The sequence below is a fragment of the Notechis scutatus genome, chromosome 2, assembly GCF_049901735.1.
Source record: "Notechis scutatus isolate UNSWTSFEM ecotype Mainland chromosome 2, rNotScu1.2, whole genome shotgun sequence".
Taxonomy (NCBI): Eukaryota; Metazoa; Chordata; class Lepidosauria; order Squamata; family Elapidae; genus Notechis; species Notechis scutatus.
In genome coordinates this window covers 11,944,630-11,969,947 of record NC_142010.1, presented here as the reverse complement: position 1 = coordinate 11,969,947, position 25,318 = coordinate 11,944,630, and the positions used below count along the sequence as shown (strand labels likewise).

The following is a 25,318-nucleotide window of genomic DNA, read 5'->3' as shown; positions in this document are numbered from 1 at the left end:
TGAACCTTATCCTTCTACTATGTGGTAACTGGCAGTGGAAATGACTTGATAGCCTGTAACCAATCAAGATGAGGAAAAAAACATTCAAATAAAGCAGAAAGCCAGCACCAAATTCAAACAAAAAACAGCTGCTAAGCCTGATACATAAGATTAAAAAGAACCCAATACACAAGCCTGAGGGTGGCAGAATAAGATTCTGCCAAAACGTCGCAATAATAAAAGCACAAATATTAAGACATGGGAAAATACCCAAAGAAACCTAGATACCATACATACATACATATATACATACATACACACGTACATACATACACACACATACGCATACATAACACACATATATACATGCTACACATACACACATAAAATCATTGCCCATTTTGAATACACAGTGGAAAGGAAGAAACAGTATTGGATACATATATACAAATGTGTGTGAAAAAAACTGCAAAGAAATAAGAAACAGCTTCCAGTCTTAGCAGTTATAGATGAGAGAGAGAAAGAGAAATGAGAAACAGAGAGAGGGAGAAAGAGAGATGAGGAAGAAAGAGAAAGAGATGAGAAAAAGAGAGGGAGAAAGAAAGAAAGACAGAGATACCTGTTTAAAAGAAAATAGAAAAATGGCTCTTTGAGTGCCATTAGTCTGCCAAGGTTGCAGACCCCTGGGTTAGGCAAACACCATGGTTGTTAAGAGAACCTTGTGGTCATTAAGCAAAAACTGGTTGTTAAACAAGTCCATTTTCCCCAATGGGCATTTTTAACCAGAAACCCGAAGGAATTGCTGGAAATTGGCAAAAAACATAGAAAACCTCAATCACAAGACTGTGTGGGATGTTGTAACTGGTCATAAGTGTGTGTGTATATATATGGCTGTCAAAACACCAAAAACAGGTCAAAACACCAAAAACTCAGGAGGTCAGTTGTAAATTAGAACACTTGCTAAGCAACTGGCCATTAAGTGAGGACCACTTATATTTGGTTTGCCAGTCACATGGCCACCTAGCTACACCCACCCCAGTCACATGGCCACTTAGCCACACCCACAAATTATGCCACGCCCACAAAACTGGTTGCTAAGAAGTTTGAATCCCACCCCTGGTGGGGTACAATAAGCAATCAAATCAGACGAGGAAACAGTCAATATACATCGTAAGGATACATTATTTACATTGTTGTTTCAAATATTCCAAAATATCAAACACAAGTATCACATTCTTCTTCAACTATCCTTTAGGTTAAATCTAGTCCAATGCCCATCACCCGAGTCCCTGCGTGTCCTCTGGCATCGCTCGAAGGATCCTCCAGGGGGCTCCCTCGGTCCCCTTGGAAGAGCTGGGCAGCGCCCCCTCCCCCTCCTGCTTTCGAAGGAAACTGAGCATGCGCCCTGTTTTCTCCCCGTCACAAGTGTTCCCTGTGCCCGTCTTCCCACCCCTTCCCCCATCCCGGGAAAAGGCTGGGAGCGCATCTGGCTTTTCTACCGTGTCCGATGCGGCTCCCCTTCGCTGTGAGCCTCGGGATGAGTTTTCTCCAGAAGTCCCAAGAGTTTGCAGGGAAATCTTACACGGATGGAGATCCGGACGTTGCTATTGGAGGCGAGCGTGGCGACCTGCCAAAGTTCGTCAGGTTCGGAGTTATGGGAAAGGGAGATCCCGGGGTCCCATGTTCCCCTGCCGTCCCTGTGCATGCACGGGCCAGGCCGGGGAGGAAGCAAAGCTTCGGGGGGCGGGGGAATGAGGACCGCAGAGACGAGGGATGCGTTTACCCTCCATTTCATTGGGAGAAACCCTGCGAGGCGGGAGAGCTTTGCAAAGCAGAGATTTCTACTTTCAAAGCAGCCTTAACTCCTGGACAGTTTCCTGCATGTTTCGTGGCCCCGTTTTCAGAAGGGGATTCCCTCCCCTCCTCTTTCCTAAGCTGAGAGAAGCGAAATTATTAGAGTAAATAATCAGACACTAGAAGTCCAAAACTTTTCTAAATGTATTTATCCAATATTTTCAGTCCTTGTTCGTAGCTTATCTGGAAGGGCGATCCTGAATTTACTGCAGTAGTCAGTCTTTCGAATAAGATACCCCCTCCTTACAGATATTGCTAGATTTCTTTCTTTGTTTTGGAGGAGGAGGAAGAGGTTGCTCAATATTCAGATTTGTCACCCTATTGAACTCGCTGCGTTGTCCATTTCAGATACGTAAATTGGAAATGTTTCCTGGTTCCTCTGGAGTCCAAATATCTTGAGTGGTAAAAGGGCTGAATGGCCTTCGGACATTTGGCTAGACCTCTTGTGATTAATAAGACTTTGGAAATTCATCAATCCATTTTGGAACTAGATTAGAGACCAGAGAGAAAATGGATGGACAAAGCTCAGCACATGCGGGAGTTGGAAAAGGCCCTCCAACTACTCAGCCTTGGAGATACCGGAAGAATGGGGCAAGTCTTGGGCAGAAGAGCCAAGAGGAACAAGCCAACAGTTCAGAGGTTCAGTGCTGTCACTTCAGAAAAGTGCAGTTCCAGGGGGGGAAGAGTCCCCGAGATGTTTGCACTCAGCTTCACCACCTTTGCTGTCAATGGCTGCAGCCAGAAAGACACACGAAGGCTCAGATGCTGGACTTGGTGCTCCTGGAGCAGTTCCTGGCTGTCCTTCCCCCAGAGATGGAGAAATGGGTGAGGGAGTGTGGAGCGGAGACCAGTTCCCAGGCGGTGGCCCTGGCTGAAGGCTTCCTCCTGGCCCAGGAGTCGGAAAAGATGCAGGTGTGAGAATGTAAACATTTCATCTCTAAAGAGAAACTCTCTGAATTTGTCAATTCCTTTTTCGTAGAGTTCTCTGGGATTATTAACACCTAAGGCCAGTTGTTCCATTTTTCTTCCAGAGTATGTATTTGGGGCAATTCTTCCATTCTGTTTTGTGTTTCAGAAATAAATATTAAACAAATAAATATATATCTGCTTATTTAAATGTGCAGTATGATAATTCCTTAGTACTCTTTCTTTGTTTCTCGTATAACATCCTGTCCAGAAATCCTTGGAAACATTGATTGAATATCCCAAGGGGAGGAAAGATTCATTCAGATCTTCTCAAGAGCTGCTGTTCAGGGAGACTTTACACAAAGATCAAAGGAATGAAAGCACGCCAGGTAAGAAAAGCTCTTTCTGTATAATGTGACTTCAACATTTAGCTGATTCTTTTGCTTCTCTTGATTGGAATCTCTCTCCTTAGAACAAATCTGCTTCTACCATTTTTCCCTTACAGAGAGTAGAAAACTGTCCTTGGAAATTTTAGAATCACCTCCTCTTTGTGGTGGGGCTGAAGGGTTGGCTGAACCGCAACTTCAGGTAAGGAGGAAAAAGATTGGAAAATCTCCATGAATCTTGGATGGATTTCATTTTGTTCTAGAGTTTATTGTAATAAATTGCTGTTTGTAAGCAATATGAATCTGACATCCGGTCATTCAAAACTGATAGACGGCCTAGCCTCTCTCTCCCTTCTGAGGGGATCCTTTGTGAGACGCTTTCTCCATTTCTCCTGCTTCGCCATCAGATTTCATTGACCAGATTGTTGTCAGCATCGGGGCTCTTCCTTCTGTCTCCCAGGGTTATTCTCACACACCATTACAAAAAAATACTCTTTTCTTCCTTTTCAAAAGCATTTGGGACAACTGTGACCTGGTGACTGAGAATCTCCATAGATATAGCAGTTATAGCGAACCTTTTCGGCACCAAGTGACCAAACCGGAACATGCATGTGTGTGGAGCATCAGAAACCCAAAGACCAGCTAGAGAAGGCACATTTGCCTACAGAGGGGGCTCTGTGTGCCACCTCTGGCACACGAGCCATAGGTTTGCCATCACTGACATATACTATTACAAGTGATCTCACAGTGAATTCTGCAAAAGATGCCTATTTTGTTCACTAGATCTCTCTCAATTGGAAGAAAACTGGCAAATTATTCTTGGGATTATCTGTTAAAAGGAAAACTTGTTTCCTTGTTCAGGGTGGTGTGTCTTTTGAGGACGTGGCTGTGTATTTCTCCAAGGAGGAGTGGTCTCAACTGGATGCTGGCCAAAAAGCTCTCCATGGAAAAGTCATGCTGGAGATTTCCAGGAATCTGTTTTCTCTGGGTAAGAATCCCTATCTCTGCTCAGAAACATACAAACATCATGGGGTGGGGGGCTTAGTTGTGATTACTGATAAAACATCACTTATTTATTTATATCCAGCCTTTATATTTTGGTAAATAATAATAAAGGCAGTGGACAACTGAGTATTCCTCCTGCTGTTTTTCCTACAACAACCCCGTGACATGGGTTGAGCTGAGAGAGACTGGCCCAAAGTCACCCAGCCAGCATTCATGCCTAAGAAAGAACTAGTACTCACAGTCACTTAGTTTCTAGGGTGGTGTGTTAACTGTTTCACCAAACTAAATTTATAGAAGAAGGAAATTTATTGAAAGAAAAATTGGAAAACTGCATAGAATTTCTTTTTTACATAAAGGAATTGTTTTTTTAATGCTTTCTGCTCATAAAATGCAACATTTCATGCCATAGAAGATTTTAGCAAGAATCTGAGGGACACATAGGGATGATGTCATCTCTTGAGCAAGGTTCTGCTTACTAGGGTTCGGTGTTCATACCTCCACCTGGTCACTGGCTCCCCAATGGACCTAGATGGGTCTTGAGTGCCATGTCCCTTCTCTGAAATGTGCCCACTTCTGTTCCAAGTTTGGCATCAGCCTAATTGAGGGTGGGAAGCTATTTCCATCCAGAAATTCCCCTTGGCTTTCAAAGATTCTGCTCTGCAGACAAGTGAGGATGAGACTTCCAATGAAGTTGGGGAGCTGGTAGGTATATTGTTGACCCAGCATGATACTGTGTCCAATGGGCTTCAGGGGTTTGTGGCACCATGAAATAGTCCCAGGTCAAAGCTTAGATTCATTGTGATATGATCTAATCCTGTTATATGAGTGTCAGTAGAGATACACTTGAAAATGGGTCTTTGCTAAAACCTTAGTTTGCTAAAACCTTCATATTTGCCAGCAAAGAATCCAAAATATATTAATTATTCTTTGGCTAAATTTCATAAGAAAAGGTGTGATTGTTCCCCTATTCTTGCTATATTTCATTTTCATTTTTCTTTTTGAAGGCTTTAATGGGCAAGAGAATAAGAAAGGGGAAAAAGGGAAATTTGCAGATCAGATTCAACCAAAGAGTGATAAAACAAAGCAATCACAAAGAATTAAAAAAGGCTTTCCTCGGGTCAATTGGCTTCCTAATCGTACAAACATCGATGCGGGAGAAAGACCGTATAAATGCATGGAATCTGGAAAGTTGTTTAATAAATCCGATCATCGTATTTCTCATAAAAAGATATATTCAGAAGAGAAGGCATATACTTGGAGGGAGTGTGAAAAGACCTTCTGTAAAAATCATATTCTTAGAAGTCACGAAAGGAATCACAAGGGAGAACAACTTTATAAATGCTTGGAGTGTGGAAAGAACTTTACTCGTAAGAGTCATCTTAAGTCCCATAAGAGGATCCACACAGGTGAGAAGTCATATCAATGCTTGGAGTGTGGAAAGAACTTTTCTAATAATTACTCACTTATAAGGCATCAAAGGAGTCACAAAGGAGAGAAACCATATCAATGCATGGCGTGTGGAAAGGGCTTTAGTAGTAAATGTGCTCTGATTCACCATAAAAGCATCTATACAGAGAAGAAGCCATATCAATGTGTGAAGTGCAGAAAAACCTTCTGTTATTATGACTCCTTTATAAGACATCAAAGAATACACAAAGGAGAAAGACCTTATAAATGCATGGAGTGTGGACAGACCTTTACTTATAGCATTAATCTTAATTCCCACAAGAGGATCCACAAAGGAGAGAAACCATATCAATGCATGGAGTGTAGAAAGACCTTTACTTGTACCAGTGATCTTACTTCCCACAAAAGGATCCACACAGGAGAGAAGCCATATAAATGTGTGGAATGTGGAAAGGGCTTTAAGTGGAATTCTGCTCTTACCTCACACAAAAGGATCCATACAGGAGAGAAGCCATATCAATGCATGGTGTGTGGAAGGAGCTTTACATGTGGCAGTAGTCTTTATTCCCACAGGAGGATCCACACAGGAAAGAAACCATATCAATGTAAGGAGTGTGGAAAGAGCTTTACTCGTACCAATCATCTTAATCGTCACAAGAGGATCCACACAAGAGAAAAGCCATATCAATGCATGGAGTGCAGAAAGACCTTTACTTGTCCTGGTCATCTTAATTCCCACAAAAAGACCCACACAGGAGAGAAGCCATATCAATGCATGGAGTGTGGAAAGACCTTCACTTGTAGCAGTAGTCTTAATTCCCACAAGAGGATCCACACAGGAGAGAAACCATATCAATGTGTGGAATGTGGAAAGAGCTTTAAAAGTAAATATGCTCTGATTCACCATAAAAGCATCCATACAGACGAGAAGCCATATCAATGTGTGGAGTGCAAAAAAACTTTCCTTTACAATCATTCTCTTATAATACATCAAAGGAATCACAAAGGAGAAAAACCTTATAAATGCATAGAGTGTGGAAAGACCTTCACTTGTAGCACTAGTCTTAATTCCCACAAAAAGATCCACACAGGAGAGAAGCCATATCAATGTGTGGAATGTGGAAAGGGCTTTAAGTGGAATTCTACTCTTACCTCCCACAAAAGGATTCACACAGGAGAGAAACCATATCAATGTATGGTGTGTGGAAGGACTTTTGCTTATAGGAGTAGTCTTAATTCCCACAAAAAGATCCACGCAGAAGAGAAGCCGTATCAATGTGTGGAATGTGGAAAGGGCTTTAAGTGGAATTCTGCTCTTACCTCCCACAAAAGGATTCACACAGGAGAAAAGCCATATCAATGCGTGGAGTGTGGAAAGACCTTTGCTTTTACCAGTCATCTTGATTACCACAAGAAGACCCACCATGAAGAGAAGCCATATCAATGCATGTGATATGCATTATGTGGAATGTGGAAAGACCTTCACTTGTAGCAGTAGTCTTAATTCCCACAATTTGAACCACACAGGGGAGAAGCCATATGAATGCATTGAATGTGGAAAGGCTTTTAGGGAGAGTAGTAATCTTACCTCCCATAAGAGGATCCATACAGGAGAGAAACCATATCAATGTAAGAACTGTAGAAAGACCTTTACGTGTACCAGTTGTCTTGATTCCCATAAGAGGATCCACACAGGTGAGAAGCCATATCAGTGCATGGAATGTGAAAATACTTTTCATTGTAGCAGTAATCTGAATTCCATAAAAGGATCCATGCAGGAAAGAAGCCGTGTGTGTGTGTGTGTGTGTGTGTGTGTGTGTGTATGTGTGCGCAATGTGGAGAGGGCTTTAAAGAGAGTTGTGATCTTCCCATGAAAAAATCCATACTGGGTAGATGTGGGAAAACCATATGAATGCATGGAGTGTGGAAAGAGCTTTGCATAAAGTAAAGCTCTTTGCTTGTCATAGAAAGATCCACATGCAGGAGAAACCATATCAATAAAGGAAGTGTGGGAAGAGGTTCAGTAGATATACAGGTTTATTACTGCTGTTGAGCCCAAAATTCCTATTGCTAAGCGAAACAGTTGTTAAGTGAGTTGTGCTCCATTTTACAACTTTTCTTGCCATATTTGTTCAGGAATCGTTGCAGTGGTTAAGTTACTAACATTAAGGGAATCTGGCTTTTCCATTGATTTTGCTTCTGATTCCGATCAGAAGTTTACAAAAGGTGATCACGTGACCCCAGAACATTGCAACTGTCATAAATATAGTGACTTGTCAAACATCTTCATGTAAATCATGTGACCATGTTTCAACAGTCATAAGTGTGGAAAATGGTCATAAGACACTTTTTTCAGTACCATTCTAACTTCAAACAGTAGTAGATGAACTGTTGTAAGTTGAGACTGTCTGGGAATTCAACATAATTCAACCAAAAGCCATAGAAGAAGATCACATATATATCAACGTATCATGTGAAAATAATTTCAGAATGATGAATTCCTCTCATAAAAAAAACCAGAATGAGAAGTTAAATCTGTGTTCAAAGATACTTTTTGAAGCAATAGAGCCAAGGTGGTGCAGTGGTTACAATGCAGTATTGCAAGCTAATTCCGCTGACTGCCAGGAGTTCGATTCTGACTGGCTCAAGATTGATTGAACCTTCCACTCTTCTGAGACCCATAAAATGAGGACCCAGAATGTTGTAGGCAATATGCCGATTCTGTAAACTGATTAATGGAGTGTTGTAAAGCAGTAGTCGCCAACCAGTGGGCTGTGAGAAAATTTTGCTGGGCCACAGAGAAATCTCACCCCCAGAGCACCCCCCCCAAAGCAATTAACTGCACAGGCTGCACAGACACACAAGGCTACGCCACCCACATGGCCCGTGGGAACCCTTCCCGCACACTCACTTCTTACCCGGCAAACTTCTCTGCTAAATTTCTATTTTTCCTTTTTCTGACCATCATCTGTTCTGCTGTGCCGGGAGATTTACATTAGCTAGGAATCAGGAAAAGGTTGGATTTCTTGCTTTCTAACTAGTCTTTAGATCTTCAGCTCTGCTTTTAAGTACAGATGAACCTCCATTAGGACTGAAGGTTTGCTTGCAAGCAAATTCAGTGCAGACTCATGGCAAGCAAATTTGAGAGACTGAGCTGGCCAATGGCAGATAGATCACTGAATGATTCTGTGAGCAACTCAATCTGCCTGCTTTGCCTGCTTTTGGGTAAATGTTGCTCTTTTAAAAAAATAAAAATTCAATATTTATATAAATATTTATATTTACATACAAGCCATGCTCAGACAGTCATGACTACCAAGCCACACCCACAAATAGGCCACACCCACCAAACCAGTTAGTGGTCCCTGGGATCTAAAATTATGAGTTTGGTGGTCCCTGAGGTCCAAAAGGTTGGCAACCCGTGTTGTAAAGCACTATGAAGCGGTATATAAGTTTAAGTGCTATGGCTATTGCTATTTTGTCTTTCTATGACATGATAATAAGGAAATCTCTAAATTCAATTTAAATAAATTGGGTTTAATTGAAATTAATTGGATTTTAATTAGAATGGAATAAAATTAATTTTGGATATGAGTAAAATATCATTGGTATGGTATGGTTGTCTATGAGATATTTTTAAAAATTCTTTTTAATGAATTAAAAATAAAACAGACAGGAAAACTTTTGGGAGGATTTGGGGGGGGGGAATACTTCAGGTTTTCAGAGACTCAGGCTGCTTTGAAGCTATTTATTCAAATACTGCTCAATTACGTTTCTGTATCAAACTGTTGAAAGGGCACCAATTTTAGTTTTGTAGCAACTGTGTCACTTTTTTGTGACATTGGTTTTGTAGCCAATGTTTTCCATTATAGAAGACTGTGAAAAATGGGCTCAAAAGAACCAGGCTTTGGGCAAGAGAGAGGTGTTTATTCTTTTTCAATCGCTTCTTAGCTCTATTTCTCTGTTTTTTTTCTTTCATTAATATAAATTTCTTTATTGTTCTTGCAGTGTCACATTGAAATCCACACTAATCTCTTCAAACCATGGGAGTCTTCAGCTCTTTTATCTAGAAGAAAATTGGTATTTTGTTTAGTCTGGATGAGTCTTTTAACTTCCTACTCATATTTTCTTGAGCTGTCTTCTCAACTGAAAAACCAAAATGAAGCCATTTTTCTTTTTTGCCTCATGGAATTTGAAGGCAAATCTCAAGATTTGCCTTCCTCCATTTTGTAATTCCATCTTTCCTCCAGTCACCTATGAGACACCATTCTCCCATTCATCCCTCCATCATGGCGCCTTGTTTTGAGGTAAAATTTCTAAAACTTCCATGAGTTTGAGCTTTCTCTCCATTTTGGAACTTGTTTCCTTTTGATGCCCCCTTTTCAAGCAAGATTGTTTCTTCTGGATTCTTCCCATTTTTGCTGCCACCAGATGCTATTTTGAACTGCTGTTAGCTGCCCCGAGGCATGAATTTGAAAAGGCAGCTGAAATAATGGAAATAAAACATCACTATAAATCTTAATTGTCCTAAGTGTGGCGCGTCAAACTCCATTTCATTGAGGGCTGGATCAGCATTATAGTTGTCATGGCCCTGTTGGAATCGAGGGGGAGACTGAGCAGCTGACAGGGAGTGGGAGTGTGGCTCTGTTGGCTGTGGAAGAAACTGGGGAAGGGCAAAGTCCAGCTGGGCAGAGCAGCGGAGAGGTAAAGCAAGGCAGAGGGAATTCGGAGGAAGACCCAGTCCCACACCCCTCTTTATCCTAGGGCACGCAGAGAGGAACGGAGAAGGGAGCAATGTGAGTTGCGTGGCTTACGGGGAAGGCAAGGACCCTTATTCCCTTCATTAGCTGCAGCTGGGAACACAGTGTTTAAAAAGGGAAGTTGCGCACAGCCAACTGTTGAGAGCAAATTGTGTATTATCTTGTTAGAGGAGTTTCAGTTTTATTTTCACAGCAGCAAGCAACTTTACTACAGAACAGTTAAGCTAAGCTACACCCAGGCTCCTTGCTGTCTCCATCTGCTTGCACTGGCATGAAGCCGAAAGCACCAGCCTGAGGATGGCGAGTGGGACCTCGCCGAAACATCGCCAAGATACTCTTAATCTTACACAGGAAAAGACCCGAACACACCTAGACCTACATATATATATATCAAAGTATCATGTGAAAAGAGTTTCCGGATGAATTCCACTCCCCAAAAAAGCAGAATAAGAAGTGAAATCCATGTTCAAATACATTTTTTTAATCATTAGAGCCATGGTGGTGCAGTGTTTAGAATGCAGTATTACAAGCTAATTCTGCTGATTGCCAGCAGTTCGATTCCAACTGGCTCAAGGTTGACTCAACCTTCCATTCTTCTGAGGCCGATAAAATGGGGACCCAGATTGTATGGAGCAATATGCTGATTCTGAAAACTGTTTATGGAGTGCGGTAAAGCACTATGAATAAGTATATATGTTTAACTGCTACAGCTATTGCTATTTTGCCTTTCTAAGACATGAGAATAATTAGGAAATCTCTTTATTCAATTTAAGTAAATTGGATTTAATTGGATATTAATCAGAATGGAATAATAATTTTGTATATAAAGAAAATTAAATATCACTGGTATGGTTATTTGTGAGAATTTTAAATTCTTTCTAATATATTAAAAATTAAACCCACAGGAAAACTTTTGGAAGGATTTGTGAGTGGGGTGAATACTTCAGATTTTCAGAGACTCAGGCTAGTTAATTCAAATAGTGCTCATTTATGGTTCTGCATCAAATTGGTGAAAGGGCACCAATCTTGGTTTTGTAGCCATTATGTCAATTTTCTCCATTATAGAAGGCTGAGAAAAATGGGCTGAAAAGAACCACGTTTTTGACGAGAGAGGTGTTAATCCCATTCTTTTTAAATTGCTTGTTAAGTCTTTCCTCCTCTCTTTAATGTAGAGAAATCTCTTTGTTCTTGCACTGTCACCTTCTAATCCACAACTAATCTCTTCAAACCTTGGCAATCTTTAACTCTTTTGGCTAGAAGAAAATTGGTACTTTGTTTTGAACAGTTGACTGACATTGTCTTTCAACTTTCTACTCATATTTCCTCAGCTGTCTTCCCTACTGAAAAACCAAAACAAAGCCATTTTTCTTTTTTACCTCATGGAATTTGAACTTTATATTTACTTCACAAGATTTGCCTTCCTCCATTTTGTAATTCCACCTTTCCTCCAGTCACCTATGAGACACCATTCCCCCATTCATCTCCATCATGGCGCCTTGTTTTGAGGTAAAATTTCTAAAACTTTTGTGAGTTTGAGCTTCCTCCCCATTTTGGAACTTGTTTCCTTTAGATGCCCTTTTTCCAAGCAAGATTAATTTGAAAAGGCAGCTGAAATAATGGAAATAAAACATCCATACAAATCTTAATTTTTTAAAGCCATCACTTCCCACACTGTGACTCTGCCAGCCCTCTTCACTTCCCTCACTTCAGGGCTAACTTTGTCAACAACCACATCTGGGCTTCAAAGAGGCTCCTGTTCCTTTTGAGCCTCCAGCGAGGTTTTCTCAATATTCACAAGTCCACAGATCGTTCTTAGCCCATTAAAAAACAGGAAAGTCTAGAATTTGCTACCTGCTGCAGTCAGGCAATGTCAGAGAGAGCCTTTCTTTCTACTCCAATGCCCATCATCCCAGGCCAGCATGAAACATGATGAGCTGTCCTATGCCCTGACAGGGTCCACCTGGCGTTGCACGCAGGATCCACCAGGGGGCTCCCCAGGTAGCCGTTGGAAAGGCAGGTCGACCCTCACCCGCTTCAGGAGAGAACTGGGCATGCGCTCTTTCACCAGGTCCGAGAGCCTCGCGGGGCATTTTGCAGGGAAGGGTGAAAGCACGTCCGCCCTTTCTACAGTGCCCGATTCTGCTCCCTCTCGACCCGCCCCTCCCTCGCTGCGAGCCTTAGGCCGAGCCTTTCCAGCAGTCCAAGAGGCTGCAAGGAAGCCTTGCACGGAGGGAGATTAAGACCTGACTCCGGAGTTCAGTAAGTGGGTGTCGGGGGGGATTGTTCTTCCACGGGCTGGACCGTGCGTGGATTGACGCAAAACTTCAAATTCGGAATCCTGGAAAGTGGGGAGCCCCTTGTCCCATGTTCCCCTGCCGCCCCTGTGCATGCACGGGGCAGGCAGGGAAGAAATCAAAAACTACGGTCCCGCTGCGTTACCTCCAGGGGGAAAATCAGGACCGCCAGAAAAGTCGGAGCCATTCAGGATCAGGCGAAACGTGAGAAACATCTTTCCAGGAGATGCCTGCATCAAAGCATCATGTTAATCCATACCTGGTTTGTTGATTCGGGTATTTTGAATAGCTCTTTGCATTGAATGGTGGTTTGTTGATTGTGATTTCTCAGATACCCACAAGCGGTTTGCACCAAGAGTCTATGGAGATTCTCAGTCATCCAGGTCATGGGTGTCCCAAAGGTGCTTTTTCAAGAGGCAACTGTCAGGTCCCATATATTTCTATTGGGACGGTAGCATTCTGGTAGTAGAGGGAGGCTTGGGGAGACCTCTATATGGAGTTTCTCTTTCTGTTTCCAGCGTTGTGTGTTGTGAATTTGTATATCTGTTTCCTGCATTGCTACTTCTGTGGGAGGGATTTGGTTTGCACTGCTTTAAATTGCTGCTTCTAAGTGGGAAATTTAGTTCCTGCTTAGACCTCTTCTTATCATAACCTTTTCAATAAAAGCTCCTTTTGGAACGACTTCGGTTTCAAGAGTTCTGCATTCTTGGGAAGATTGGAGAGGCAAGACTTTATAGGCAACTGGACTTTCTGGGTTTTCTTTGAAGACATTTTCACTTCTCATCCGAGAAGGTTCTTCAGCTCTGACTGGATAGTGGGGAATGGAAGGATTTATACTCAGCTGATCATTTGCATTCTTTTAGCTAGATCTAAGAAGGCCACCTGGAGCTGTAATTTCAGAGTCACCTGAATGGTATAAATAGGTATGGAACCTTCCTGGAAGTTATGACTGTGTTTTAAACTGGAGATAGATTATGTCTTATCACTCTCCCTCTATTGAGAAAGGGCCGTTCAATTTTGACATCGATGGCCTCTTTGACCCCTCTTTCAAACCAGCAGTCCTCTCTGCCCAAAATGTATACTTTCAGGTCTTCAAAAGAGTGGCCTTTATCTTTTAAACAGATGGGCTGCTGAATCTTGTGCAGATGAGTTTGTTCTCCTACATTGTTCCATGTGTTTATGAAATGGCTGTTTTGTTTTCCCAATGTAAAGATCAGCACATGGCTCACTGCATTGTACTGCGTATACCAAGAGGTTAATGGGGTTCTGCTATCTAACATTACAACAGAAGTTCAAATATTGATTGGTTGACCTGTAAAATAGATTTAGATAGCCATTCATCTCAATGGCTGTTTGTGACCCGAGACATTTCTGATCTGAATTGTACAAAGGTTGTTTTTAATGTATCAAGTAGCCATCAAAATTATTTGAATAAATATGTAGGAATCAGAAGACAAAAACAAGTTTTAAATTTATATATCCAAAGTTTTTAGTCCTTGATCAAAGTTGATGCAGAAAGTTACTACAGATATTTTTCCACACACAGAACATTAGTCTTCCAACTAATAAGATTCCGTTCCTCTTTCCAGGTGTTGGGTTCATAAAAATTTCTTATTTGGGTTTATGTGGATGCTCAGTTAAGTATAGCATAAGTATGCATAAGCGCACCAACGTGCCTACCGTCTCTGTCCTATTGTTTCTTTTATTTTTCTTATATGTATCCATGTATTCATAACTATGTTTTTACTTAAACCTATTATCTTGTAAGCAATTGACAAACCAAATAAAATAAAATAAATAAATAAAATAAGTTGGTCAGCCTGTATTTCTGGAAGTTTTCTTTGTTTTCCATTTCAGATATATAAGTTGGAAATCTTTCCTGGTTCCCTTGGATTCCAAAGTATCTTGTGTAGGAAGAGAGCTGAACGGCCTTTAGGATACTTGGCCAGACGTCTTCTGATTAGTAAAACATGGGAGATCCATCCATCCATTTTGGAGCTGGATTGGAAACTAGAGAGAAGATAGAGGGACAATGCTGTCATTTCAGAAAAGTGCAGTTCCAGGAGGGGAAGAATCCCCGAGATGTTTGCAGTCAGCTTCACCGCCTTTGCCGTCAATGGCTGCAGCCGGAAAGACACACGAAGGCTCAGATTCTGGACTTGGTGCTCCTGGAGCAGTTCCTGGCTGTCCTTCCCCCGGAGATGGAGAAATGGGTGCGGGAGTGTGGAGCGGAGACCACTTCCCAGGCGGTGGCCCTGGCCGAAGGCTTTCTCCTGGCCCAGGAGTCGGAAAAGATGCAGGTCTGAGAATGTTATCATTTCAGCTGTAAAAAGATTCTTTCTGAATTTGTCAGTTCCTTTTTGGCAGAGTTTTCTGGGATTATTAATAGCTAAGGCCAGTTTTTCCACTTTTCTTTGAAAGGATATATTTGGCGTAATTCTTTCATTCTCTTTCGACTTTGGCAAATGGACATTGGGGTCTGCTAGTTTAAAGGTCCAGTATGATAATTCCTTAGTGCTCTTTCTTTGTTTCTTGACTCACATCATGTCCAGAAATCCTTGGAAGCAATAACTGAGTATCCCGAAGGGAGGCAAGATTCATTCCAATCTTCTCAAGAGCTGTTGTTGAGGGAGACCTTACACAAAGATCAAAACCAGGATACCACACCAGGTAAGAAAAGGTCTTTTTTAAAAAAATAATTTTAAAATAATCTTTATTGAACATTTCACAATTAAAAACACATTTCCACTTATTACAGTGTATTCGTAATGGTGTTCATTCACATTGACTTGTTTCTAAATGTGTAGATTATTACTAAGTATTGTTACAGTTATTCCTACATTCAATTTAATATGTTCATATATACATTCACATAGTTATTTACATAATTATTTACATAGTTATATCTTACCATAACTCCTTTCATTTTTCTACTTTCCGTCTACCTTCTAGTCAGTTGTAAAATAGGTTCCAGATTTCATAGTACTGTTTCCTCTCTCTCTTTCAGTTCTATCAATAACCTATCCATCTCTGTGCACTCTAAAACCTTTTTTATTATCATGGATTATCGGAAGGATCATTATCATATTTCCAGTTCTGAGCTAAGGCAATTCTTGCTGCAGTTATTATATGGAGTATGATATATTGTTTTGTTTTGTTTTGCTAATTTTATATCTTAATATACCCAATAAAAATTTCAATTCAATTTTTTGTTTTGTAATTTCTTCCAGCCAATTCTTGATTTTGAGCCAATATTTCTTAGCTTTAGGGCAGGTCCATCACATATGGAAAAAGGTTCCCAGTTCATGATCACACTTCCAACAATTTGCCGATCTATTGGGGAACATTTTAGCCAATCTTGCCGGAGGTAAATGCCAGTAATAGAACATTTTATACAAGTTTTCTTTATAGGCTGCTGATAATGTTAATTGGCAATTTATCTCCCATAATTTCCACAATCTTCCAAGTTAATGCTATATCCGAAATTTTTTTGCCCAAATTATCATGGTCTCCTTTACTCTTTCTTCTTCCATTCGAAATCTTAAGACATAGTTATACATTTTAGTAATCATTTTTTCTTCTGTCCCCTGTAATATTTTATCTAATTCCTATTGATCTTTGTATATGCCATATTGCTCTATATCTTTCTTACACTTTTTTCGGACCTTACACAAAGATCAAAGCCAGGACACCACTCCAGGTAAGAAAATGTGATCTGAGATTTCAATATTTAGCCTATTCTTCTGTTCCTCTTGATTGGAATGTCTCTAACAAATCTGCTTCCACAATTTTTTTCTTTCTCACAGAGAGTAGAAAGCTGTCCCTGGAATTTTTTGAACCACTGTATCTTTGTGGTGGAGCTGAAGGATTGGCTGAACCACTACTTCAGGTAAGGAGGAGAAACATCAGAAAAGGTCCATGAATCTTGGATGGGTTTTATTTTGTTGTAATGTTCAATGTAATAAATTGCTTTTTCTAAGCAATATGAATATGATATTAGATTCAAAATTCATATTTAGCTTAGCCTATTTTTCCCTTCTTAAGGGTCTTTTCCCACTTTCTCCATCATTCCTGCTTCACAGATTTATTTGACCAGACTATTGTCAGCATTCAATAGTCATTTATTTCACTCTTCCTCCCCGGGTCATTCTCACATATCATTACAAAAAATGCTTTTTTTGTTCCCTTTTCAAAAGCATCTTTGGGACAACCCTGACCTTTTGATTGAAAATCTCCATAGACATATATAGTTACAAGCTCTTCTAACACCTTCATGAAGGTGTGGAGTTGGGTTACATTTGCACCTCAGTGGATAAAGTAAGCCCTTGGCAAAAAATGTCAGGTGGGTTTTGCCACTATTTGGCATTGCCCAACCTAGGAAGAATTGGAGCCACTGATAACTAGTGAATTTAACACCCAACTTCCAATTGACCAAGAAAACTATTTTAGTTGCCTACATTGAAAGGCATTCCAGACTTCCAACACGATCAAATGTGCTTCAGTTGTACGGTTAGTCAAAAGCAGTGAGATCTCATTCTGAACTCTGCAGAAGATTCCCATTTGGTTCACTGGATCTCTCTCCTTGAATTGGGATTATCTGTTAAAAGGAAAACTTGTTTCCTTGTTCAGGGTGGTGTGTCTTTTGAGGAAGTGGCCGTGCATTTCTCCAAGGAGGAGTGGTCTCAACTGGATACTGACCAAAAAGCGCTCCATGGAGAAGTCATGCTGGAGAATTCCAGGAATCTGGCTTCTCTGGGTAAGAATCCTTATATGTGTTCAGAAACAGAAAAGTCATGGGATGGGGTACTTAGATGTTATTAAAAATAGATTAATTGAAATAAGTGATTAAAAGATCACTTATTTATATCCCGCCTTTATTTTTTGTAAAGAACAGTGGACAAATTCAATATTCCTTCCTCCTGCTGTTTTCCCTACATCAGCAATCCTGGGTTGAGCTGAGAGAGACTGGCCCAAAGTCACCCAGCCAGCATTCATCCCTAAGGCTGAACTAGAACTCACTGACCTAGTTTCTAGCCTGGTGCCTTAACACTTTGACCAAACTGACTTCATGGAAGAAGGAAATTTATTGAAAGAAAACTTAGAATACTGCATAGCCTCTCTCTTTGCATACAGGAAATGTGTTTTCTTAATGCTTTCTGGTCATAAATTACAAAATAATCATCTCCATGCTTCAGAAGATATTAGCAAGAATCTGAGAAACAGGCTGCAGGGATGGTGTGCCTCTCTTGAGCAAGATTCTACCTACTCCTGAATCTGATCTCTAGATCTCCGATGGCCCTGAGCTAGTATAACCAAGACGGGATAGGTCCAGAGTGGGATGTCCCTTCTCTGAGATGTGCCCACTTGTGTACCAAGTTTGGCATCAGCCTAATTGAGGGTGGGGAGCTATTGCCATCCAGAAATTTCCCTTGGCTTTCAACGATTCTGCCCTGCAGACAAGTGGGGATGAGACTTCCAATGAAGTTGGGGAGCTGGTAGGTATATTGTTGACCCAGCATGATACTGTGTCCAATGGACTTCAGGGGTTTGTGGCCCCATGAAATAGTTCCAGACCAAAGATTAGGTTGTGTCTTAGATTCATTGTGATGTGATCCAGTCTGGTTATATGAGGATCAGTAGGGATACTCTTGAAAATGGGTCCTTGCTAAAGTCGTAGTTTGGAATCATCATGTTTGCCAGTAAAGCAGCCAAAATATATTGATGATTCTTTGGCTAAATTTCAGAAGACAAGTTTTGATTGTTCTCCTATTTTTTGCTACAGTTTTTATTTTTATTTTTAAGGCTATAATGGGCAGAAGAATACGAATTGTAAGGAGGAATGCCAAGCGATCCATTCGAAAGAGGGGAAAGGGAAGCAATATCAATGCATAGAGTGTGGAAAGATCTTTACTCATAGCAGTAGTCTCCATTCCCATAAGAGGATCCACACAGGAGAGAAGCCATATCAATGCATGGAGTGTGGAAAGACGTTTAGTAGGAAAAACGTTCTGATTCAGCATAAAACTATCCACACAGAGGAGAAGTTATATCAATGCATGGTATGTCGAAAGACCTTCTCTTATCATAACTCTTTTATAATCCATCAAAGGAATCACAAAGGAGAAAGGCCTTATAAATGCATGGAGTGTGGAAAAACCTTTACTTGCAGTAGTAGTCTCAATTCCCATAAGAGGATCCACACAGGAGTGAAACCATATCAATGCATGGAGTGTGGAAAAACCTTTCCTTGTAACAGTCGTCTTAATTCCCATAAGAGGATCCACACAGGAGAGAAGCCACATCAATGCAAGGAATGTGAAAAGACCTTTTCTTATTATAGCTCTCTTATAATCCATCAAAGGAATCACAAAGGAGAAAGACCTTACAAATGCATGGAGTGTGGAAAGGCTTTTAGTAGTAGTAGTCATCTTGCCTCCCATAAGAGGATCCACACAGGAGAGAAACCCTATGAATGCATGGAGTGTGGAAACACCTTCCGTTACTCTAAATCTTTTATAAGGCATCAAATGAATCACAAAGGAGAAAGACCTTATAAATGCATGGAGTGTGGAAAGAGCTTTACTTGTACCAGTCATCTTAACACTCATAAGATGATCCACATAATAGAGAAGCCATATCAATGTGTGGAGTGTGGAAAGACCTTCTGTTATAATCGTTCTCTTATAATCCATCAAAGGATTCACAAAGGAGAAAGACCATATCAATGCATGGAGTGTAGAAAAACCTTTACTTGTACCAGTAGTCTTAATTCCCACAAGAGGATCCACACAAAAGAGAAACCATATCAATGTGAGGAGTGTGGAAAGGTCTTTACTTGTACCAGTAGTCTTAATTCCCACAAGAAAACACACACACCAGAGAAGTCATATCAATGCATGGAGTGCGGAAAGAGCTTTAGTACGAAGTATGCTTTGATTCACCATAAAACTATCCATACAGAGGAGAAGCCATATCAATGCATGGAGTGTGGAAAGACTTTCTGTTATTATGACTCTCTTATAAGACATCAAAAGAATCACAAAAAAGAAAGACCTTATAAATGCATGGAGTGTGGAAAGAGCTTTAGTTGCAGCAGACATCTTGATTCCCACAAGAAGATCCACTCAGGAGAGAAGCCATATAAATGTGTAGAATGTGGAAAGGGCTTTAGGTGGAATTGTGCTCTTGCCGCCCATAAAAGGATCCACACAGGGGAAAGACCATATCAATGCATAGAGTGTGGAAAGACCTTTACTTGTGGCAGTAATCTTAATTCCCACAAGAGGATTCACACGAAAGAGAAACCATATCAGTGTGAGGAATGTGGAAAGATCTTTACTCATAGCAGTAGTCTTCATTGCCACAAGAGGATCCACACAGGAGAGAAGCCATATCAATGCATGGAGTGTGGAAAGAGCTTTAGTAGGAAATACGCTCTTACCACACATAAAAGGATCCACACAGGGGAAAAACCATATCAATAAAGGGAAGTGTGAGAAGTGGTTTCACAGAAATCCGTGTTGTCCTCCGTGTATGACTGCGATTGAGCCCAAAATTTCTGTTGCTAAGTAAGACAGTTATTGAGTTTTCCCCACTTTATGACCTTTTTTTGCCCCATGTGAATCGCTTTTGGTAAGTTAGTAAGTCTGTAGTGAAATGAATCTGGCTTCCCTATTGACTTTGCTTGTCAGAAAGTCACAAAAGGGGATCACATGTCCCGGGAACACCTCAACTGTCATAAATATGGGTCTGTTGCCAAGCATCTGAAATTTGATCAGATGACTATGGGGATGCTGCAACAGTCATAAATATGAAAAATGATCATGTCAATTTTTTCAGTGCTTCTGTGACTGAATAATCACTAAATGAACTGTTGTAAATTGGGGACTACCTACAATTGTCTAAAATCCCATGCAAGGACCATTTGAGTAATAATCCAAATAACTTGTAGACCTTAGATATGCATGCCTGAATCGCCTTTCTAGTGCAAACCAGAAGAAGGTGCATCCCTAATCCTGCTTGTGGTTTTTGCAAGGTTCAATTAATCAGAGACCTTATTTGCATGTAGAAATATTCCTGATTGTTTTTCACTATATTGTTTCAAATATTCCAAAATATCAAATACAATTATCACATTATTTCTCAACTATCCTTTAGTTTAAAAAAAAAATCTAATACCTCTTGCTGATGCCTCAGTATTTCAGTTCTGGTAGTCAGCCAAGGTTCTGGATTTAGCTCTTTTTCTGTCTGTTCTACCTTTTCATCCCTTCTTGTCTTTTGAAGGCTAGAATGAGAAGTCTGATTTCTGCATCCAGAATGTTGGCTGTTCCTTGCAATGTTTGCGAGTGCCAAATTCCTTCCTTTCAGCAGCTAACATTTCTTTTCATACACAGTACTTAATGAGTCCCATGAGTCAGAAGCGATCCCGCCACTGCCACCAATGTGTCATAGGTTCTTTTTAAACCATACCCAGTCTGATTGACTTGAGCTCAAAAGATCCATTAAAAGTATGGATTTTAGACAATTGAAACTTTCTGTCTCCTATAAGAGTTGTGGAGATGTTTTATTTTGAAAAATATCCAAGATACAAAAGTGAAACATACAAACCACATATAAATTCTTACTATGTTTGATCTCTTATGCTAGTTATTTAGTAAATTGACACTATATGATGTCCTCTATAATATAATATCACTTTATTATATACTATTGTCCACCTATGTTATTTTATACATTTCTGCAGCAACTATATTGTTAAATATTGCTACTATACTTGTGGAATGGAATGGAATGGTGTGTGTGAATGATAGTGTGATTGCGCACACAAGAAATTTGTCTCTGGTGCATAAGCTCATTGTACAACGACATAGTACTATACAGCAACATTTTTACTCTTACAGACTCTGGTCTGTCTTTAAATCCTCTGTGGCAGAGGTGGTATTCAGCAAGTTCTGACCAGTTCTGGAGAACCGGTAGCAGAAATTTTGAGTAGTTCGGAGAACCAGTGGTAACCTTCCCCTAAGAGTGGGGAGGGAACGGAGATTTTTGTAGTACCCTTCCCCTGCCATGCCCACCAAGCCACACCCACCAAGCCATACCATGCCTACCAAGTCACGCCCACAGAATTGGTAGCAAAAAAATTTAAATCCCACCACTGCTCTGTGGGGTTTCCTCTGTTATATTTCTTTTTTATGAATGGACAGCTGATAAACTGATGGCACCTTACCAACATTGGGTTTGGCTTATATGATGTCATGCTTTATGACCACATCACTTAATGATGGAAGTTCTGATCCAAATTCCATTCCTTATCCAAGGACTACATGGTAAGGTGGTCCACAACATAAGACCACAATTGAGCCAGGAATTTACGTTGCTAAGTCAGAAATTTGTTAAGTGTGGTTGGCCCCATTTTAACAACTCTTCTTTGTCACATTTCTTAAGTCAATCAGTGGAATTATTCAATTAGTATCATTGTTAAGTAAATCTGGCTTCCCCATTGACTTTGCTTGTCAGAATGGCACAAAAGCTGATCATGTAACCCTTGGACACTGCAACCGTCATAAATGTGAGTCACCTGTCAAACCTCCAAATGTGTAAATCATGTGACCATTCTTCAATGGTCATAAGTATGAAAAATGGTCAAGTGGCTTTTTCAATACTGTTGTAATTTCGAACGGTCAGTAGACGAACTATTCCAAGTTGACAACTATCTGTCTTGGAAATATAACATAATTCAAGCAAGAGCAATAGAACAAAGTCACATACATATCAAGTTTCAGGATGATGAATTCCTCTCACAAAAGAGACCAGAATGAGAAGTGAAATCCATGTTCAAAAACACTTTTTGAAGCATTAGAGCCATGGTGGTGCAGTGGTTAGCATGCAGTATTGCAAGCTAATTCTGCTGATTGCCAGGAGTTTGATTCCGATCGGCTCAAGGTTGATTGAATCTTCCCTTCTTCTGAGGCCTGTAAAATGAGGACCCAGATTGTTGGGGGCAATATGCTGATTCTATAAACCATTTATGGAGTGTTGTAAAGCACCAGGAAGCGATATATGAGTTTAGGTGGTATAGCTATTGCTATTTTGCCTTTTTATGACATGATAATTAGGAAATCTCTAAATTTAATTTAAATAAATTGGATTTAATTGAAGTTAATTGGATTTTAATTAGAATTGAATAACAATTGTGGGTATAAATAAAATTAAACATCCCTGCTATGGTTATTGAGACCATTTTAAATTCTTTCTAGTGTATTAAAAATTAAAACTTTTGGAAGGATTTGGAGTGGGGGAACACTTCAGGTTTTCAGAGACTCAGGCCAGTTTGAAGCTTGTTTATTCAAAGAGTGCCCATTTATGGTTCTGGAACAAACTGGTAAAAGGGCACCAATTTTGGTTTTGTAGCCATTGTCAATTTTCTCCATTATAGAAGACAGAGAAAAATGGATTGAAAAAAACCAGGTTTTTGACAAGAGAGAGGTGTTAATTCCATTCTTTTTAAATTGCTTCTTAACTGTTTCCTCATCTCTTTCATTAATGTAGAGAAATCTCTTTGTTCTTGCACTGTCACCTTCAAATCCACAACTAATCTCTTCAAACCTTGAGAATCTTTCACTCTTTTGGCTAGAAGAAAATTGGTACTTTGTTTTGAAGTACTTTGTACTTCACAACATTTGCCTTCCACTATTTTTGTAATACCACCTTTTCTCCAGTCACCTATGAGACACCATTTTCCCATTCATCTCTCCATGGTGCCTTATTTTGAGGTTAAATTTTTAAAACTTCCATGAGTTTCAGCTTCCTCTCTATTTTGGAACTTGTTTCCTTTAGGTGCCCCTTTTTCAAGCAAGATTAATTTGAAAAGGCAGCTGAAATAATGGAAATAAAACATCCATACAAATCTTAATTTTCTTAAGCCCTCACTTCCCACCCTGTGACCCTGCCAGCCCTCTTCACTTCCCTCACTTCAGGGCTGACTTTGCCAACAACCACATGACACAAATCTGGGCTTCAGAGAGAGGCCTCTCTTCCTTTGAGCCTCCATAGAGGTTTTCTCAATAGTCACAAGTTCACAGATGGTTCTTAGACCATTAAAGGAAAGTCTAGAAATTGCTACGTGTTGCAGTCAGGCAATATTGGAGGGAGCGTTTCCTTCTACTCCAGTGCCCATCATCCCAGGCCAGCATGGAACATGATGAACTGTCCTATGCCCTGACAGGGTCCATCTGGCGTTGCACGTAGGATCCACCAGGGGGCTCCCCAGGTAGCCGTTGGAAAGGCAGGTCGCCCCTTACACGTTTCAGGAGAGAACTGAGCATGCGCTCTTTCACCAGAGTCTCGCGGGGCATTTTGCGGGGAAGGGTGAAAGTACGTCCGCCCTTTCTATAGTGCCCGATTCTGCTCCCTCTCGACCCGCCCCTCCCTCGCTGCGAGCCTTAGGCCGAGCCTTTCCAGCAGTCCAAGAGGCTGCAAGGAAGCCTTGCACGGAGGGAGATCAAGACCTGACTCCGGAGTTCAGTAAGTGGGAGGGGGGATTGTTCTTCCAAGGGCTGGACCGAGACGCAAAAGTTCATCAAGTTCGGAGTCCTGGAAAGCGGGGAGCCCCCTGTCCCATGTTCCCCTTCCTCCCCTGTACTTATAGGGCCAGGCAGGGAAGAAATCAAAAGCTACGGTCCCGCTGCGTTGCCTCCAGGAGGAAATTCGGGACAGTGAAAAAGGTCGGAGCCATTTAGAATTAAGCGAAACGTGAGAAACCTCTTTCCAGGAGATGCCTGCATCAAAACATTTTATTTATTTATTTATTTTATTTGTCAAGCGATTATAAGATAACAGGTATAAGTATAAACACAGTTATGAATACACGAAATGGATACATATAAGAAAAATAAAAAGAAACAATATGTCAGGGACGTTAGGCACGTTGGTGCGCTTATGCAGACCTCTTAGGAAAGGGGTGGGGTCAATAGTTGAGAGTCTAAGGTTAAAGTTTTTGGGGTTTGCGGAAGAAACCACTATGCTATACTTAGATGGACTGAAGGCGGAGTAGTTCTAGTTTTCTAGGTCTAGAATTTCAAGTCTGGTGGCATAAGGTATTCTGCAACGAGTAGAGGAGTGGAGAACTCTTCTTGTGAAATATTTCTGGACTTTCTCAACTGTGTTAATATCAGATACGTAATGCGGGTTCCAGACTGATGAGCTGTGTACAAGTATTGGTCTAGCAAATGTTTTGTATGCTCTAGTTAGTAGTGTGATATTACCAGAGAAAAAGCTATGTAAGATTAGGTTAACAACTCTTAACGCCTTTTTGGCTATGTAGTTACAGTGGGCTCTAGCACTTAGATCATTAGAGATGAGTACTCCAAGGTCCTTTACAGAGTTTGGATCATCAACAAGGTCTTGACTATTCAGCTTGTATTTTATTTTCTGATATTTTTGCCAATATGTAAGACAGAGCATTTATTTGTTGAGATTTGAAGTTGCCATTTGTTTGACCATTCTGATACATAGTTGAAGTCTTTTTGAAGGGTAGCAGTATTGTCTGTGGTGTTGAATAGCTTTACATCATCAGCGAAGAGAACGCAGTTGCTCTTAATATGATCACAGAGGTCATTTATGTAGAGTATGAAGAGAGTTGGTCCTAGAACACTGCCTTGGGGGACACCACTGTTGACAGGTACAGGATTAGATAGGACGCTCTCAATATTGACCATTTGTTGTCTGT

At 40.6% G+C, this 25,318-nt stretch overlaps 1 protein-coding gene and 1 long non-coding RNA gene across 7 annotated transcripts in view; both read left to right on the top strand.

Moving 5' to 3' along the window:
- Positions 1 to 1,397: 1,397 nt before the first annotated feature.
- The window catches only part of LOC113429383 (uncharacterized), a 56,358-nt gene continuing 32,437 nt past the window's right edge, over positions 1,398 to 25,318 (top strand). For 4 of the 6 annotated variants that reach the window (XR_015747023.1, XM_087952894.1, XM_087952896.1 and 1 more), the window contains exon 1: positions 23,935 to 24,114. Coding sequence is in view for 2 of the 6 variants with exons in the window: in XM_087952897.1 (XP_087809023.1) it covers positions 2,344 to 2,745; positions 15,144 to 15,261; positions 16,398 to 16,480; positions 17,221 to 17,347; positions 18,394 to 20,075 (2,412 nt within the window). In the remaining 4 variants the exon portion in view is untranslated. Of the gene's footprint in view, positions 1,631 to 2,181; positions 2,746 to 15,143; positions 15,262 to 16,397; positions 16,481 to 17,220; positions 17,348 to 18,393; positions 20,106 to 23,934; positions 24,115 to 25,318 lie in introns of those variants that run through there. The other 2 variants (XM_087952897.1, XM_087952899.1) reach the window with 2 other exon arrangements.
- Positions 6,991 to 10,059, top strand: LOC113428569 (uncharacterized). The gene is made up of 2 exons (XR_015747090.1): positions 6,991 to 7,232; positions 9,546 to 10,059. It is a non-coding gene; the product is annotated as an uncharacterized LOC113428569 (long non-coding RNA).